General features: G+C 40.3%; 1 protein-coding gene across 3 annotated transcripts in view; it reads left to right on the top strand.

The window, feature by feature from the left end:
• RYR3 (ryanodine receptor 3) overlaps positions 1 to 20,057 on the top strand; it is a 506,091-nt gene that overhangs the window by 262,649 nt on the left and 223,385 nt on the right. For all 3 annotated transcript variants that reach the window (XM_036998427.2, XM_036998418.2, XM_036998420.2), the window contains exons 13-16: positions 11,251 to 11,419; positions 12,742 to 12,877; positions 14,997 to 15,092; positions 16,543 to 16,661. In XM_036998427.2, the coding sequence (XP_036854322.2) occupies positions 11,251 to 11,419; positions 12,742 to 12,877; positions 14,997 to 15,092; positions 16,543 to 16,661 (520 nt within the window). The remainder of the gene's footprint in view (positions 1 to 11,250; positions 11,420 to 12,741; positions 12,878 to 14,996; positions 15,093 to 16,542; positions 16,662 to 20,057) is intronic.

Here is a 20,057-nt window from a genome sequence, read left to right as displayed (position 1 = left end):
TGAAAATGATGCCAGAATCCATCATCTATCTGAACAGCCTATCAAAAAAATATTAGATCTTCTATAGGATGATAATATCTAGAGTCTCTGCAGGTTTTCATACCTACTAAGATAATGACATTCAGAGGAGCCCTCCAATCCCACCCACTCACCCTCTTTTAATGCCGTGAGTTTTCAGGTAAAGAGTTAAGTTCTTGCGAAGAGTTTTACCAGAGAGAGCTTGGGAACTGGAACTAATTTCCCAGTAGGTGACTTCCTAACAACTTCACTCTTTGCCCAAAAAATGTCCAAGCTCCACTGGTTATTCGCATTGGTGTCCTGAATATCCAAAGTCTTCTCACAAAAACTAAGAGAGCTGGAATGCTGTAAGTCCCTCTTTTGTTAATGTGTGAAGAGGGGAGGAGAGAAGAGAAATGAACCCATACCCTCTGCTAGTTAGAAAGGCTTTCTACATTATTCAGAAGCATTGCAGTGATTTGGATCTGAGTAGATTTGCATTAAAAGCTTTGAGTTACCTACCTGTGGCCAGACCTTACATGGGTAAAGTAATTCCACTGGCTGCTTGGATCATAATCCCTCATCCTGAACAGTGTTGCCAAAACAGAACTCATGAATTATGTTCACCAATTACAGTGAGAAAGGGATTCTGTTGCAAACAGTACAGTGTTCAAGCCATCCTTCTCTCATAGGAAAATATTTCTGAAGCCAAGAGGACTTAAATTGCATGTGTAAATTTGTATGAAATGAGAGCATTTCTTTATGCCTTTACTTCTATTGAAATATCATGACCCAAGGGATGCACATTAGTTAGGATATAGGCTAAGCTGCTTTTTGCAGTTCAAGATACACTTTTGTTTCTCTAGTAAGTGATAGCATAGGGTAGGCAAATGGTTTAGAGGAAATAGTCTGGCTAATGGAGCTCAGACTCCTATCTTACTGCTCTGAGGTCCCCTACAGGTTCTCAAAGTGTGTCCCTGGACTGCACAGCAGCATCACAGGGGAGCTTGTTAAAAATACAGATTCTTGGGTTTCACCCCAGACTTACTGAGTCAGACACCTGGGAGTGGTATCCCAGAACACTGTTTTAAGAGGCTCTTCATTGATGGTGATGCATACAGTGTACAAACCACTGGCCTGTCTTAACTTTGATCACAGGTTAGATTCATCTGGGGGAGCTTTTAACACCCTAATGCTCAGGTGCCATCTCAAACCAATTGCATCAGAATCTCGGGGGTGGGATCCAAACACCAACTCAGGTCCCGCTGATTCTTATATTCAGCCACAAGTGGAGACCAATTGTCCTGGTATGTTTCCTTCATCTGTATGATCCAAAATAGCTGAGTAGCTATGTTTGTAGACCATGTCTGAAGTCTGTCCTACAAAAAAAGAGGAAGAAAAAGGAAATGGAAGGCAAGGAATTTCTTTTTTAAAATGTATGACTCTCCAGCTAGTCACATGGCTACACCTAGCTGCAGGAAGGCTGAGAACTAAAACCCCTGGTTGATTGGCTGTGTAGCCAGTACAGTTCAGGGGATGCTCTTACTAGATTGGATGAAGGAAAGTAGACAATAGAGGTATTCCTGCCACAGGATGAAACTGAGGCCTGCAAACCAACCATGCTTTGTCTGCTTTGGGCTCTGCCACTGGCTTCCTCTGATCCTGAAAAAACATCTCCTCCTTTCTATGCTGGAGAAAGACCTGCTTCCCTTCTTCAAAGAAAGAGTATAAGAATGAGTAGCTTGCTACAGGCAGAAAAAGCCAGCTCTGTGCAAGCATAAGTTTTTCATGTAGTCTGAACCACCCCTAGAACCATCATCCTAGAGGTAGGTGGTTTTATTTAACTGGTCCCCAATTCTCTCAACCTCTGTCCTCATCTCTTAAAAGTCAGTGGCCTGGACTATAGACTATCTACTGTTAAAAGAACACATGGGATGTGAACAGTTCCCAGGAATGTGTTGTTTTAATCTGTCTGATTTTTTCTCAGACTATTCAAATTCAGTTAGATAATATCCATCATATCATTGATAAGTTTTCACAAATGCCTAGGGTACCTAACTGGTTTTCTTGGTTTCACTGGATATGGCTGGTAATTGTAGGTCTGCTTTTGTTATGTAGCTGTATTCCTATTATGTTAATGTATGTGCGCAATTTAATTAGTAGTTTAAAACCTATACATGCTTATGTTACTCTACAAGAAGATATGTCAAAGAAATAATCAATCTTCCCATGTTTTCTTCTGTCTGCTACTTCTATAACTTTTCTTCTTCCTTCCTAATTACAACCCTTTAGTAGAATTAGTGCCTCATATCAAAAATTACCTAGTATCATAATTCTTCCAAGTGGTAAAGATACCTCAAGACAAACGCTGGGCATAGAAGCCACAGGGTATAAATCTGCAAAGAAGTAAAAAGCTAACCTTTTCAAAGAATATTGCTTCTCTCTCACTTACCAACTTTACATTTCCCTGTATGGCCCTGGAAGATGACTGGTTAGCCAGAGACGGGTAAGATTCCTCAAGGGAGGAACAACCTAAGACAGGCACAGTCGCAGGGGGGCCATCAGGAGAGAAATTGGGGACCAACAGAGGGGAGGCTTAGAACCTCACCCCCCCAGTTTTGAGAGAAATCTTCTGCATCCATGGATGTTTTGTTGCCCTTGTCTAGCTTGGATTAATACTTAGTCTGTAGGCACAGACCTGATCGTCTACATTTGCCCTCTTACAGCACTAAATTATGTTTTCTACCTTTATCTTGCATCTACCTACCACTTCAGCATTTTATTTAAAAAAATAATAATAATAATAAGGGAGAAATGTGGGATTCACATATAAAACAAGTATAAAAACCAAACAAATAATCATATCTGACTTGATTGTTTATAGTTCATGATACGTGATCAAAACCAAAAGTTTCTGTGATATGACTGCCCTTGCACTCTTCACCATGTAAGAACTTAATCACTATGTAAGAACTTGTTCACCATGTAAGAACTTGTTTGTTATGCTTCAGAAGATTGGAGACTGTTGAGATATAGGCTTGGGGTTGATTAATGACTGTGCATTGAGTCCCCTATACAGAATTTTATTGTTGTTAACAACCATTTGATCAATAAATATGAGAGATGCCCTCTCAAAAAAAAAAAGTCAGTGGCCTGTACCTCACACAATAATACAGAGATTAATAAAAAATGGATCAAAGACCTAATTGGAAAACTATAAAGAAACCTAAAACTATAAAACTGGGAGAAGAAAACAGAGACTTAAATTTTTATGACATTGGATTAGGCAGTGGTTTCTCCAGTATGATTCCAAAAACAAAAAAGTAAATAAATTGGACTTGATAAAAATGTTAAAATAATTTACTGCAAAGTACACCATCAAGAAAGTGATAAAACAGCATACATAATGGGAGAGATTATTTGTAAAATCATAATCTGCTAAGGGACTTGTATCTAGAATAAAGAACTCTCACGACTAAACCTTAAAAAAAACAAATGGACCAATTTAAAAATGGGCAAAGGATCTGAAAAGACATTTCCCCAAAGATGTACAAATGGCCAATAAGCATATGAAAAGATGTTCAACACCATTAACCGTCAGGAAAATGCAAATCAAAACCATAGTGAGATAATGTTTTACTCCTACTTGGACAGCTATAATCAAAAAGACTGTTAAAAAGAAGAATGGGACATGTGGAGAAATCGAAACCTTCATATACTGCTGGTAGGAATGTAAAATATTGCAGCTCATCTGGAATATAGTCTGGAAATTCCTCAAAAGCTTAAACATAGAGTAACCATATGGCCAAGCAATTTCACTCCTAGGTATATGTCCAAGAGATATGAAACATATGTCCACACAAAAACATGTACACAAATATTCAAAGCCGTGTTATACATAATAGCCAAAAAGTGGGAACAATCCAGATGTCCATCAACTGATGAATAGATAAATAAAATGTCCTACATCCGTGCAATGGAATAATATTATTTGTCCATAAAAATGAGTGAAGTACTGAGAGATGCTACAGCAGGGATGAACCTTGAAATCATTCTAAGTGAAAAAAGCCAGTCACAAAAGCTGCAAATTCCATTTATATGAAATGTCCAGAAAGGTAAATCTAGAGAGACAGAAAGTAGATTAGTGGTTGCCTAGGGCTGGGGTGGTCGTAGGGGAGGAGGGGAGTAACCACTAATGGGCGTGAGATTGAGGGGAAGCTGATGAAAAACTTCCACAATTGATTAAGGTGGTGGTTGCACAACTTTGTACATATACTAAAAACCATTAAACCATCAAACTGTACCCTTTAAACAGATGGTTGTATGATACGTGAATTACATTTCAATAAAGCTTTCATTTTTTTTAAAGTTAGTAGGAGTTACATACCTGACAATGAAAAAATTATTTTTAAACAGCTTTATTGGGTTATAATTTACATATCATAAAATTCATCCTTTTAAGGGTACAACTCAGTGAATTTTAGTAAATTTACAAAGCTGTGCAACATCACCACAATTCAGTGTTAGACATTTCCATTACCCAACAAGATTCCTTATGCCCGTTGCTGTTTATACAATTCCCACTCCCAGGCTTAGGCAGCCAATTATTTGACTTTCTGTCTCAATTTAATACATTTAATTAATACATTTAATTTAATAAATTAAATCACACACTATATGGTATTTTGAACCTGGTCTTTTCACTTAGCATTACATTTTTGAGATTCATCCCTGTTACAGCATATAATGGTGCACTGTTCCTTTTCATTGCTGAAGAATATTCCTATGTATGTGTATCTCATATATATATGTATGTGTGTGTATATATTAATGTGTATATATGTAACCATAGGTGGGTATATATGTGTGTGTACATGTACATATATGTATACACATGCAAGTACATATGCATGTGTGTATATGTATGTATGCATAGAGAAAGATCTTTCTGTATATAGATGTCTCTATAGACTGACAGATACACACAGACACACCTCACATTCTGTTTGTCAGTTGGGGAACAATTGTGGTTTTTTCTGTCTTCGGTAATTATCAGTAATACCTCTATGGATATTAGTACAAAAGTCTTTGGGTATATGTTTTCATTTCTTTTGGGTAAATATCTGTGAGTGAAATTGCTGAGCCATATATAAATTTATTTTTAACTTTTTAATATTTTTTATGATAAAATACACATAACATAGAATTTACCATTTTAACCATTTTTAAGTGTACAGTTCAGTGACAAGTACATTCAAATTGTTGTACAACCAGGACTTTTGTATCATCCCAAACAGAAATTCCATACTCATTAAACAATAACTCTCTAGTCTTCCCTCCTCCAGCCCCTGCTAACCACTATTCTACTTTCTATTTCTCTGAATTTAACTATTTTAGGTATCTCATGTAAGTGGAATCATACAATATTTGTCTTTTTGCACCTGGCTTATTTCACATAACAAAATGTCTTCAAGGTCTGTTCATACTGTAGTATGTGTCAGAATTTCATTCCTTTTAAAGGTTGAATAATAATGTCTTCTATGTAAATACTACATTTTGTTTATCCATTCACCCATCATTGGACATTGGGTATGTTTAACTTTTCAATTAGATTTTTAAAAAACATTAAAAAAATGTGTTTTCCAAAATATATACACTATTTTACATTCTACTCAGAAATGTAAGAAGTTCCATTTTCTCCACATCCTTGCCGGTAGTTGTTACTGTCTGACTTGATTGTAGCCATTCTAGTAGATACAAAGTGGTATGCCATTGTGGTTTTAATTTCCATTTCCAGTATGACTAATGATTTTGAACATCTTTTCAGGTGCTCATTAGCCTAGATAATCACTTTTTAAAAAAATAAATAATCAAGTCCTTTCCCTATTTTTCATTTGGGTTGTTTGTCTTCAAATTGAGGTTTTAGAGTCCTTGGTATCTTTTGGTTACAAGTTTTTAATAGATTTGTGATATGCAAATATTTTCTCCTAGTTTATGTTTTTTCTTATTTTCTTAATGGTGTGTTTTTAATTTTTATTTTAATTTTGTTGAAGTCCAATTTAACATTGCTTTTGCTTATGGATTATTCTTTGGTGTCAGATTTAAGAACTCTTGCCTAACTCAAAGTCACCAAGACTTTCTCCTATGGTTTCTTCCAAAAGTTTTATAATATTATTTCTTATATTTAGGTCTGTGACTCATTTTGAATCAATTTTCATGTAGGGTATATGGTAAAGATTTAGATTCATCTCTATAAATCTGGATAATGTGGCTATGTAATTTTCCTGGACAACTTGCTTTCTCCATCAAATTGCCTTGGCACCTTTGTGAAAAATAAAATGACCATAAATGTAAGGGGTAATTTCTGGACCCTCAGTTCTGTTCCACTGATCTGTATACCTGTCATTATACCAAAACAACATTGTCTTGATGAACAGAGCTTTGTAGTAAGTACTGAAAACAGAAAATGAGTGCTCAAATTTTGTACTTTCTTAAAATATTCTGTGGATCTTTTGGATTCTCATGTAAATTTTAGAGTAAACTTGTCAATTTCTGTAAAAAAACAAAAAAAAACCTGCTGGATTTTGATCCATATTACATATAATCTGTAGGTCACTTTTGAGAGAACTTTTATCTTACTAATGAATCTTCCAATCCATAAAAACAGGATGTCTCTCTCTTTATTTATTCTTAAATTCCTTTCACCAAGATACTTTCATTTTCAGTATTTAAGTTTTATGATGTTTTTGTAAAATTGATTCCTAAGTATTTATTTTTGATGACCCTGCAAATGGAATTGTTTTCTTAATATCTTATTCATTGCTGACATAAAAAATACTGGTATATAGACATTAAATTTTTTAAGTATCAATCATGTACCTTGTGACTTAATTAGAATATTTTTAGGGAGTTTTTTGTACATATTCTTTAGAACTCTGACATGCAGGATCATGTCATCTGTGAATAAAGAGAGTTTTATTTTTTTTCCTTCCCAGTATGGATGCTGTCTGTCTCTTCTGTCTTTGTCTTTTCCTTCCTTCCTTCCCCCTCCCTTCCCTTCTTTTTTCCCCTTCCCTACTTGCCCTTCTTTCTTTCCTCCCTCCCTCCCTCCCTCTCTTCCTTCCTTCTTTCCCTCTTTGCTTTTTCTTTCTTTTCCCTCTTTCTTTTGCATGACCACACTGGCTAGAACATCCAAGACAATGTGCAATGAAAGTGGGGAAAAAGGCATCCTTGTCTTCTTCTTCATCTTAGTGGGAAAACATTCAGTCTTGGACCATTAAGTACGATCCTATTTGTAGGGTTTTTGTAGACGCCCTTCATAAGGTTGAGGAAGTTCTCTTCTATTCCTAGTTTATTGGGAGTTCTTTTAAAATCTTGAATGAGTGTTAGATTTTGTCAAATTCTTTTTGTCTGTTGAGATAATAACTTGGTTTTGTCCTTTATTAGTGTAATTATGTTAGAGAACATTGCATGAGCTGATTGAGAGTGGGGTATTGAAATCTCTAATTATGATGTTGAATTGCTGATTTCTCCCTCATTTCTATCAGTTTTTGCTTCACCTATTTTGGTCTCTGTTGTTGGGTGCTCATATGATCCTCAAAGGTATGCCTCCATTTTTCTCTGTGGACATTTCCTGTAGAGCCACTCCAGAGTCTTCTGTGCAGGGTAGGATTATTGTTTGCCTGGTATAGCTTCAATAGTCCTTTCACTTTCAACTTATCTACAAAGTGTGTCTCATAGAAAACATACTTGGGATCTTTTTTTAAAAAAGTAGTCCTTTTATTGGTGTGTGTAATCCATTTATAGATAATGTAATCATTCAAATTATTGGATTCCCGTCTGCCATCTTGCTCTTTGATTTGTGTATGTCTCAAATTTTTTGTTCCTCTTCCTCTTTTACTGTCTTCTTTTGTATTAAATAGATACTTTCTAGTGTGCCATTTTAATTCTTTTATTGAGTTGAAGGTTTTTTTTACTACTTTTCTGAGTTATATTCTTAGTGGTTGCTCTAAGGAATTAAGTATGTATTTAACTGGAAACACTCTACCTCAAATTAATACTAACTTAGCAAGTAAAACAAATTTGCTCCAATATTGTTATATTCTCTCCCTCCTCGTTTGTGATAATACTACCATGTATACATCTTCACATGTTATAAGCCCCGCAATAGTTTTATAATTCTTGTCTTATGTATTTTAATCAGTTTTAAGAACAAAAGAGAAGTATATACATTTATACTGTCTTTTCTATTTACCTATATAGTTACCTTCACCAGTGCTCTTTTATTTCTTCATGTGGCTTCCGGTTCTGTCTGGTGTCATTTTCTTTCAGCCTGAAGGACTTCCCTTAGTGTTTCTTACAAGGCAAGTCATTACACTTTGCTGATAGACCTCTATGGGGGTAGGATAAAATGTTCAAAGTTCAGGCAGTTTTAAGTCTGTCCTGGATTTTACTTTCTGCATGTGCAAAGCCTCACATTGAGCCAGAGAGGAACAGAGAGCTAGGTTCCCCTATGGCCCTTCCTAAGCACATGTGTGGCCTTATGTTCCCTGCCCCTCCAGGTTAGAGCATTTTTGCCTCAAAGCTGGGGAAAGACATGCCAACAGCCTCAGGCTGAACACCAGAGACTCCCACTGTTCGTACCAAGGTTTATTATTTTTTCTTAAGTAAATCAAATTGTTTTATGACTTTGGTCAATTTCCAGTGTCCTAAACCAGTTGTTTTGGATGATTTTGTTCAATTTTGTCATTATTTTGCATGAGAGAGGATGTACTGAGCTTCTCACTCAGCTACCTGGAAGGTCTGCCCTCAGTGGGTGAAATTCTTGATTCTCCCAGGACAGATGTTTGAGGATATTTAGAAGAAAAGAGGAATAATGGGAAAAAAAAACCTAATGCAGCAGGGTGGGGGCGGCAACAGCCTTAGTATGTGAATTTTGCAAAAGCTGGGAAGTGAAGGATAAAAAATAATTTGGAAATAGTCTACTCTCCCATCCCTTTTGAGAAACCCACAGAACTGCTGTGCACAAATGGAAACCAGAAGGAAGGGGTGGCCTTCTGGGAGAGCGGGAACAGGAGAGAACAAAGTAGAAGAAAAGGTTACAGTTTGCTGGTGCTGTCTCATCGTAGTTCGTGCATTGCTGGGAGCTGTCCAGTAGGACCAGTGAGCAGTGTGAGAGGTGAGGGAGGCTCAGATTCTGCTGAAGAGAAGATATTATCCATCTGTCCTCTGAGTTTAACCTCAAGCAGTAGGTAAATAATTGTGAAGGGAAACAACATATACGTAATTGTGTTATGGTAATGTATGGTAAACAGTCAGAATCACTTGAAATGTTACTTGAATTTAATAAAAGAAATCCTTGGCAAAGTTCTGAGAATGTAGTGGGTGTGATTGTAAGGAGTGGAAGCAGGCCAGGCTGAGATAGGTGCCAATTGTAGTTGGTTGTGAATTGAGATGTCCTCATGTCCCTCTACACCTGGGTCCTTCTGGATCTCCTCCCCAAGACTGGAGTGTGAGCATCACAAAGCCATTCAGAAGTCATGTCCATTTTCCCCACTGTTCCCAGTGCCAAGCATGTAGGGTGTGTTCTGTTTTGAAGGGAGGGCTCTGCCCCAGCCTAGTGGAGGGCTGTTATATTGATGTGTCTCCCAGGGGCAGGATGAAATGAGCCAGCAGTGAGAACCCACAGAACAAAAACTTAGGCCCAGGAGGACCCTGGCAATGGTAGAGTATATCTTTGTTTCCTGGGTGTAAAATTAAAGCACAAGAGGCTTAGAGACACTCCAAATATCACTTGGTGAATGGCAGGGACTATAACCTGGGCCTCTTCTTTCATTCTTATCACATGAAGACTCTTTACTTAACTGGTATCAATATCTCAAATAAACTCAGAATGTTTTCTGTTTTTTTTAAAAAAACAGGGTGGGTGGGAGGACTCTGAACTGGACCAGAAATACTGAAGAAAATGTATTTATCCCTCCACTGAGTCTAGAACTGGGAAGTCATTTCTGATTGGGCTTTCCAGACCTTCGCCTCATGTGCTCACAGCCATCTCTTTCCCACTGTGTTTGTGTCCACTGATATCTCAGCTAGTCATTAGTGAACACGGGCCAGAGTACACACTGGTGGGCAGTGCCCCCTGCCTGTGATCCAACAGGCTCTGCCCTCATCACATGCACTTGGCATTTTTATACAAAACTGGAATCATTATCGTCTCATAACCTGAGTATTTTCAGGGCTTGTTAAGCCTTTCCATTAGTCCCAGATAACAACCTTTTCTTAGCATGTGTCCAGATTAACATAGAGGCAGATAGACTATAAATGCATAGGAGAACTCGTTAGAAATTGACCCAAGAAAAAGCCCTGAGGTTATTTACACATTCAGCCAACTCCCAGTCCTCTAGTGCCAGTTCCCCTTCCTCTTCTTAGCATTTGCTCCCTGAAAGACTCATGAGTGTACCCCTCAAGGGGATGGGAAAATGAGGGCTCATTTTGTCATCTGTGGAGGTTTGTAGTCTTTTTGTGTTGGCAGGGTTTAATTATAAGACTTTTTAGAAAATGAGAGTCTGAGAAACAGACACACACATTTAGGATTGGAGGAACACAGCAGAGAGCAAGAGATGGTGGGTAGGTAACATGAATGAAAGGGACACTGAAGCAGGGAGAAAAGGTGTTGAGGTGGGAGAGGGGGACGCTGACAAAGAGGAGCAGAGAGACAGAGGAGGGCAGAAGGAGGAGGAGCGAGGGGAAGCGAAGGAGTCATTAACAGACGGGGTGGGGAAACAGGTGTGTGCATGCCCACACAGCAACTTAGGGATAGATGCAGAGAGACCCAGAGAGAAATGTACGTGGAGAGATACAGAGAGAAGACAGGTAGATGGAGGGAGAGACCCAGTGATAGAACCCTTACAGCCTGTGTTTAACCTATTCCAAGAAGAATATGTGATAGTGTAAAATAACTATGGGTTAATAAGTTTATTTTTTTAAGTGTTTTTATTTAAAAAGAAAAAAGTGTGGTGGACAGTCAGGAGTCATTTCCCTTTGTTTATGAAATGGCTTTAAAACAGAACATTTTCTTCTGTCACTCTGCTGGTTGGCGAACGTCAATTTGTAGTCATACGTGCAGAGACCATCCCGGGGAAGCAGTGCCTTGTGCCCAACGTGGGGCAGGTGCCTGTCAGGATCTGGCAGGTGCCTTTCAGGGCCCCGCTGGAGGCCTGGTGTGCAAGCCGTGTGTCCATCTTGTGATTTTAGTGGAAACAATCGCACAGCCGCCCCTGTCACCCTGCCCATAGAAGAGGTCCTGCAGACCTTACAGGACTTGATTGCCTACTTCCAGCCCCCCGAGGAGGACATGCAGCATGAAGACAAGCAGAACAAGCTCCGCTCACTCAAAAACAGACAGAATCTTTTCAAGGAAGAGGTAAGCCCCAAAAGTAAAAATCAAGGTTCTCTTTGTGTCCAGAGCTAAAATATGACTGCAGTTTAGGTTTGTCTCTGTGCCTGTATGTGTTTATGGGAGAGAACATGAAAGAGAGAAAGCTGGGAAAGAAAGGCTTAATTGGAAGCTGACCTTTCCTGGCAGCTGCCCCTGGTACACTGGCAGTGTACCTGGTGCACTGTACAATAGCACATTCAAAGCAGATTATATTTTAAAACTTCAGTGCCATATGTTTATCCAGAATCCAGTTTGAATAAATCTCAGCTATTAGAGCATGGCATTGGCTATGACTCCCAAATTTTGGAAGATGTCAGAATGACCTAGGAAACCTGTTTGAAAAACACAAATGCTCAGGTTCCACCACATCAGAAATGACTGAGGAGCTGGTTTGAAAGCAACGGATGATGCTAGGTCTTCATACAGGAGTATCCGAGTCACTAGGGATGGGGGCTGGATAAAGGGGAAACACTAACCTGGGATTCAGGGGGCTCTGGCCCTAGTTCGGGCTCCATCCCTGGCTGTGTGTGACCAAAGACAAGTCACATGCCTTCTCTAAACTTGGAACTGATGATTTGGCACTAATAGGCCCTGGTTGTACTCCTGCAGCCCCCGTTCCTGGGGACAGGGCTTATCCCTTGGGCATTTCCAAAATTAGTTGCGTGGGATATAGTCCCATTTCTGCCCAGTCTTCTGATCTAAGCAGACTAGCTCTGGGGACCTTAGGCTTTACAGGCTATTGAAACTACATCTCTTTAAAAACTGCTCCTCACAAATGTTTTTTCTGGGTGACATAGTATTTAGATAGAAAAGTAGTTAAAAATCCTCTTTGGGTTTTATTGTCTCTAAACCCCACCTTTCTGCAAAGAGGAAGCAAGCATGGTTGTCTCGTACAGCTGAATGGAATTTCATGAACTTGAGATCTAAGAGAAAAGTAGGCACTATATCCAGGGCTGTTTCTGGATGAGTCACAATCATTTCACACCAGACACAGAGCAGGCTTTTGTGTGACTCATTCATGCTCCCTCTTCCGCAGTATGACCTTGGATTGAGTTAAACACACAGGGGCAAACCAGCAGAGGCTACTGCTGACTCACTCCCAGAATGGATGCCAGTTAGGTCTCTGAGGCATAAAAATGCATGTTTTGTTTTTAGGAGAGAAAAAAACAAAACCTAAATTGGCAGCATGAAGGTCTATTTGCATATTACCATTCTCTTTAAAAGGTGAATGATTCAGGAACCAACAGAACAAAAGGGATCCTGTTTTCTTTATTGGGAATGTTAACTTCTCCAATTCTCCTTCCCAGGGAATGTTGGCCCTTGTGTTAAATTGCATTGATCGCTTAAATATCTACAACAGCGTAGCACACTTTGCAGGGATTGCAAGGGAAGAGAGCGGCATGGCCTGGAAAGAAATCTTGAAGCTCCTGTACAAATTGCTGGGTAAGCACATGCAGAGCCCTCTCCCTGACAAGATTTCCAGGGATTTCTGCTGGACAAGCCAAGCTTATCATCTAGCCTCGTTTCTTGGAAGCCTTTTGTTCAGCCATTTGATTCTAACCCAGTCATCCATTCTGCTAATTAGTAGCTTATTATACTTTCCATACTTAGAGCAAGTAGTCGGCCCCAAGGGGAAACAAATGCTGGTCGATTTTGCCAAGAGTACCTGGGAACCCTTGACAGTCACCTACACTCTCAGCACCTCGGTTCCTTATCTTTCAAGTAAGGGAACAAGACTAGAATGTTCACAGTGCCCTCCAGTTCTAGATCTCTGACCCCTGCACTTTGAGGATGGTTACTTTCTTATGTACTGTGTCCCTTGGCTGCCCACTCGTAGGCCAATCAGTTGGTGATTCCTGTTTTTTTGGCCTGTGCCTTATGTCATTTTGGTGGAGGAAAAATGGTGGGGAGTGAGGATGTTCCAGCATTTCTTCTTGTAACACCCAAGTCTGTGCTGACATTCTGGGGCCCACTGTAACCAGTGCCACCACTTGGGCCCAGGCCACTGGGCTGTGGAGGACAGTGTCAGCCTGTGCAAGAAGGTGGCCACCAGAAGTTGCTCAGACATGGTGACAAGGCAGCATTTTAGGGCTTTGTTCTGAAATGTATGGTCCATCAGGAAGAGAAAGAGGATGTTCATAGATAGTTGAACTGGCCATTCGGGACCCTACAGAAATCAGGTTGAACCTATCCTCAGTGTCAAGGGTCGGGCTGATTGGACCACCACTGTACTCTGTGACCTGTAAAGTCTTTTCCAACTCTACTTATTTTCTAATGATATGGCTCAAGCTTGGGAGTAGCAATTGCAACAGTACTAGCTAAGTTACAGAACTCTTTGTGCCAAGCAGTAGAATATTTCTTTTTGATCCACAGAGCAACACTTTAAGTGTAGGTGCTATTACCATTTTATTAAAGAAGAAACTGATCAGAAATGCTCATAACTTACCTAAGGATACTCATATAGTAAGTGGTAGAATTTTGGCATAAGCCCAAGCCAACTGACTCCAGAACCCCACGATTAACTCCTTTATGACAGCCATCCTGAAAAGCAGTTTAGGCAATCAGACTGAATTCTGTCTTCGTCTGACTGTAGAGGTACAGAGCAGAGGTCCTGAGGAAGGCGTTCCATTATCCAAATACCTTACAAGCATCCATAAAACCCCAGTCTTTGAACACCAGCAACATGAAGGACAAGCTAGTTAGGGCCAATCAGTTTCCATGGACTTGTTCTGGACTTGCGTGTATGATTTTGGCCTATGGAGGGAAAGTTACTGGTCAGATTGGTGAGACTCTAATGCCAGCATATTTCCTCCCTTCCTTAACAATATCATCTGCCAGTGGTTCTCAAACTTGAGCAGGCATCAGAATCAGCTGGAGGGCTAGTTAATACATAGATGTGGGCCCCATCCCCAGGGTTTCTGATTCAGATAAGGAATAAGGCTGAAGAATTTGCATTTCTAACAAGTTCTCAGCTGACACTGACATTCTAGTCCAGGAAACTACACTTTGGGAACCATTGTTTTACGCTGATGTGTTTTATTTAGATATTTTAGAGTTTCATATTTCATTATTACTTTCCTGTTATTTCAGCCAGTTTTTCTAGCTGTGTTCATTTGGATTGCCTTTTTTTAGCATGGAAAAATAGCAAATCTCTAGGTTTAGGAAAACATGACAAGGAATTGAGTTCTTAAGCCAGTGAGTGACCAAGCAGATTATTATTTTGTTGCTTATCACTATCTGAAGTAATTTTATTAGTTTGTGTATTTATTATCTCCTCCTCCTACTTCATGAAGGCAAGGAATCTGCTGTTGTGTTCCTACTACTCTATTCCCAGCAAGTAGACAGATGCCTGGTAATAGTGGATTCTCTGGAAATAGTTTAGTAAATGGTAGATGTTTACTTTTCTGAATATAGAAACAGAACATCAACAGACTGGGAAGGGAAGATTGTTATTCAGTTCCTTTTAGATGCTAAGCAGGAAAAGTATTTAATGTCTTCCCAAGGCCTTACACCCATCACTGTGCCCTTTACCCTATGTGATCAAACATGTCCTTGTTCGCAGCTGCTCTCATTCGTGGAAACAGAAACAATTGCGCTCAATTCTCCAATAACCTTGACTGGCTAATCAGCAAATTGGACAGACTAGAATCTTCCTCAGGTAAGAACTGACAGGAAACATAACTGGAGAAAGTGGGCTTTTTTATTTGTATAAAAAAAAGAAAAGAAATTTGAATTTCTGAACATTTCTTTTTTCCAATTCATTGCAAATAATCCTCAAGTAATTCAACAAAAAGAAATAAAGTTCTAAATCTTCCAGGTACCTCTGTAATTTTGTTAAACAACTCTAACCCACACTCCAGCAATCTCACCTTCTCTGTCTCAGGTTTCACTTTGTGTCTTCCTCCCCTGGGTCCTTTAATCCCTAGGGTCCTGGCCTCCTTCTCACAGCTCCTTGGACTCTTTTTCTCTGGGTTCTGGTCCTCTCAGGACATGGCCCTCCTAACTGTTTTGGTAAGAAGCAGACTCTAGGTTAACCATGGACAAGGAGGAAATGATGGTCCTTCTGTGCCCCTGAGTCACCCTTGACATCATATCTGTGGCCCCTCTGGAGGGCTCACAGAGAATGTGAGCTGATCATTAGTGCGTGGCCATGCTGTGAGGCTCAGCATTTAGCTTCCTCAGAGATGAGTGAACTTGACAGGTGTGAGCCCCACCTCTGGAAAGCTGATAGGTTTTAATGCTTTTTTTCATTGTCTAGAGGTAGCAGGAACTCGGACAGGCAGGCCAAGGGAAGGCCGCCCTCGAGGACCATCCACATACTCATATGTCTTCCTAAGCCTCCATTTTCTTCAGTGCCTCCTCCCATGGGACAGATTACATTTCAGGGTTATTTATGAAAACCTTGAGAAAAACAAAATTAAGAGGAAATTTCTCCATAAAACCAGTGAAGATATTGGTCAGCTACCTCCCTTGTAGTTTCATCACATTACTCTTGTAGGTGCTAAGCTGCACAGGCACCAGTTAGTTTTCCTTAAGCCTTCATTTAGTGCAGAAAACCATCCAATATGCCAAGAAAACGTGACAGAGATAAATAGTCTTTATTTAGTGAAATCAGAGTTTGTTTGATATACCAAGGCATCTAAAATAAAAATAATTTCTGGGGTAATTCCTAGAAAAAATTCTTATTTGAGAAACACCAGAGCATTTTCTAAATTACTAGGATGATTTTTTAGAATTTATAGTGAATTGGACATCTGCTTTCTATCTACTTTTGAATTAAGGATTGGTTGGCTTGATCAAATAAAGAATTTCACTTTATAGCTTCTTCTCTATGTTTTGACACTGAAGGATTGTGTCTTTGGGAAGAGGGAGATGGGTTTACTGCTAATTAAAACTCACCTCTACATTTTGGACTGGTTCAGCCACAGAGGCTTCTAAAGTCTACCAGAGATGACTGCCATCTTTCTTCTGGATGGAAATATTTACTAGATTCAAAGGACTGATAATATTCTGCACCTTTAGGATAATTTTTCACTCACAGGTGTCTAAATTATGGTCAAGTCTGCAAGTTATATAATGTCCAAGTGATTTTTGTGGCATTCGTCTAGGTATCTTGGAAGTCTTGCACTGCATCTTGATTGAAAGCCCAGAAGCCTTAAACCTGATAGCAGAGGGCCACATCAAGTCCATCATCTCCCTGCTGGATAAGCATGGGCGGAACCATAAGGTGGGTATGGAAAGAGGAACCCAGTGATTTATTTCACCTGGCTTTCCCCCACCCCCTGCCACTTAATAACCATGGTGTGTTATTGAGACGTTGATTAGTCTCTTTCTCAGCTTTGATTTAAAAAGACATTGGAAAACTGGGGCTGTGAAAGCCCCTTCCTTGGTAGTCTGACTGGACCTTGGTCTCCCTCCCCAAGCTCCCCAAGCCCAGCTCAGCATCATTGGCCTTTAACATACAGCTGACTGTGTGAGGACCTTGGCCAGAGTCTATACAAGGCCAGCAGCAGGACTAGCTCCCCACTAGGGTCTAGGAGCTGAGTGGTAGAAGAGCTAATATCAAGCTGTATAAAAAAGTTATACAAAGCCAAATAAAAATAGTGTAGAAGGTTGTGACAACATGGCTTGTTGTTAAATGAAATCAGATTTATTACCATGAGTCAAACCAAATGAAGTAAGTGGTCTGCCCGAGCGAGCAAGAGGACTGAGACTACCAGCCCTTCTCTTTGATACAAAACAGCTGTATAACTTTGGGCTTCAGGTATTTATTTCATCTGTAAAATGGAGAAAATGCCACCTCAGTAGAGTGAAGTGCTATATCAATTTTTTGAGGTCTCTTAAAGTTCTGACATCTCTATGGGATTCTATCTCTAAGACCCAATGATCTATAGAGAAAGCCCATTAAAATACGTTTTCTCCTGGCCCTTTGACATCTGCCCCATACACAGGGAGTTACTGCACTAATTACTGAGTCAGCAGGTACTCTGAGGCTGAGACGGTGTATTTCAAGAGCAGATGGCATGACTGGACCTGAGGGACAGCACCTGGACCCCTGCAGAGTGCAGAGAACTCAGCTTGGTCACTAGCTCTCTCTGTTTGCCGTGTCTTGTTAATGGGTTTCAGCCCCAGGCAAGTTCACTGTGGATTCAGTGTGACCAAAGAAAATGACAGTAAAACATTCTTGGGGTGAAAGGGTTTATTAACTGGCTTGTTCTCCTGGCGGTAGGTTGAGCACTAGCGTCTCTGCCTCCGCACAGAGCACTGGGCCAAGCTCTCTTTATAGTGCATTAATAGCTTATTGCCTAAAGGTGTGGAAGCAGTAGCCTAGCAATAGGCCAGTAACATCATCAAGTGGTTTAAGTTCAGTGAGGATCCTGGCCATAGGAACCCCAGCTTCCCCACACCATCATTTGGAGGCACTGCACATTTGAGACATGTCTCAGAGGGTCCAGAAGAATGAGCCTCTGCATTATTGCTTAGATGACATGTGTTTTCCTTAAGAAGCAAAAAAGCCATGGTCCTTAGCATCTGTGAAATTGCTTAGCAAAGAATACAAAGAAATATGTGGGGTCTGTAATTGCTTTCCCAAGTGTGGTAAATCAAAAGGCATGAGGCTCCAGCTTCAGTCCAGTTTCTCTATGTTCCAATGTTTCTTCCTGCAAAGTGTTATAAGAACAATGATAAGCACCCAACTAACACATGGTCTGAGCCATGAGCTGTGTACCAATGGCAGCAGGAACCCTTTGACAGGAAAGCTGCTCTCATTTCATGGGTCCCAGATCTTCTTTATGATCACACTACTTAAAACATTTAATGGACATTGCTTGGTGGTATGTTGATTACCATTCTGCCCATTCCACGGCTGAGAAAACTGAGGCCCAGTAAACTGAAGTACTTTGCTATGAATCAATGCCTGGACTGATATTTACCCAAGTGTACTAGCAGGATAGTCTAGAGCCAAGGGGCTGTTTGAGAAATTCTGGCAATGTTATAAAAGTTCAGGCACTGTGATCTCAGTATCTAAGTGTCTCCTCGAGGATCTCCCATTTTGCCTTTTGATAGATTTCTGGATGAAGGTTGGCTTGCCATGAATTCAGGCCCTCCTTTGGAGATTCTTCAATTGGATAACTTTTATTTTCAAAGAGCAACCTGGTCTCAAATCATCACCAGGGGTATTTGTGGTAGCTTTGCAAAGAATGTGCTGAGTGCAGGCCAGGCTTCCACTGTGACACTGTGTCTCTGCTTGGAAAATGCCAAGTAAAGTTTTCCTATATAGGCTGCTCTGTGTTCTGCAGTCCTAGGTTTTCAGGTGTCTCTGACCCATTTGCTGAGTTCTCCATGAAGACAGTAACTGAAAATAAGCAGAATTTAGAGCCACACAACTCTACCAACAGTAGTGACCATCATAATGATAATGATGATAGCTAACATTTATATATTTTTGCATTTGACAAATGTCAGGTACTGTCTTCCATGTTCGCATGCATTTCCTTCAGTCCTCCTTATGAGCCCATTAAGTAGTATAGTATTTCCACTTGGCAGAGGCAGAAACAAGCCCAGAACATGGGTGAGATGTTAAACAGCTTGCCAGAGGGCACACAGGTAATTAGTGACAGACTAGGACCAGAATTTAGGTCTCCCAGCTCCACGTCTAATATTCTTTCCAGTGTTTCTCAAGCTGCAGTCTGTGAACATGTTCTTCAGGGTCCACAGGTTCTGTGAGAACACATTTAATTTTACGTTCTTATTTTTATAGTTATCTAAATATAAAACTCTGTGCAATGAAGAATTCAGTTAGAAAGCATTTCCATACAACCAGTGAATGAGTGTTTCTCAGCCTGGCATTTGGGGGCTCCTGTGGGTCCAGGAAGGTGGGCTCCAGAGTCATGACATTTTTCTTTTAAAAAGGGTTTGTACATCTTGTGGGTTTGAGGAGCCCCTTTCTGTACTGTGTCACCTCCAAGCACGTGCTTGGACGAGGGGATATATGCAGTAGTGGCAGTTGTTGCACCTCCCCTTCCTCCCGAGATTTCTCGGTCATTCGCTCTACCCTGCCTCGGAAAGCACGCCACTTGTCTAGAGCACCACCAGCTGTGTGATCAGAAAGGGAGAGGCAAAGACGACTCTTTGGAGTGAACAGGACAGAAGTGGGTGCACTGTCCACTCCCCATTTCTCAGTGCACTCTGCCCCCTGACCTCTCAGTGACTGGGCTCTTGCCAGTCCCTCAGCATCTCCTCACTTCCTGCTTCTCCAGGACTCACCAAATTCTACCTGCCCTGCAACACTTAGTTCAAAGGCCACTCCTTCTACGAAGCGCTTTCTGGATTCCAGTTGGACATGGTCTCCTCTCCTCCATCCTTTTATGACTCACACTCTGATATGTGGTGGTTCCACTCTACCTTTCATTGTAGATATGTTTATGTATCTATTTCTCACCCTTTAGTTCCTTCTTAGCAGAGACTGTACTTGCAGTCCCCACAGTGCCAAGCTCATGTTACACATGGCAAGCATTTAATCTGTGTTTGTTGGAAGGGTAATAAATGAATAAGGAATGCATGAATAGAGCCAGAACCCACTCCCATCTCACCTTGAATGGGTGGAAGCTCACATATGTGTACA

The sequence above is a fragment of the Manis javanica genome, chromosome 8 (genome assembly GCF_040802235.1).
Source record: "Manis javanica isolate MJ-LG chromosome 8, MJ_LKY, whole genome shotgun sequence".
In the NCBI taxonomy this organism is placed as follows: Eukaryota; Metazoa; Chordata; class Mammalia; order Pholidota; family Manidae; genus Manis; species Manis javanica.
This window is presented reverse-complemented; position numbering and strand designations above follow the sequence as displayed.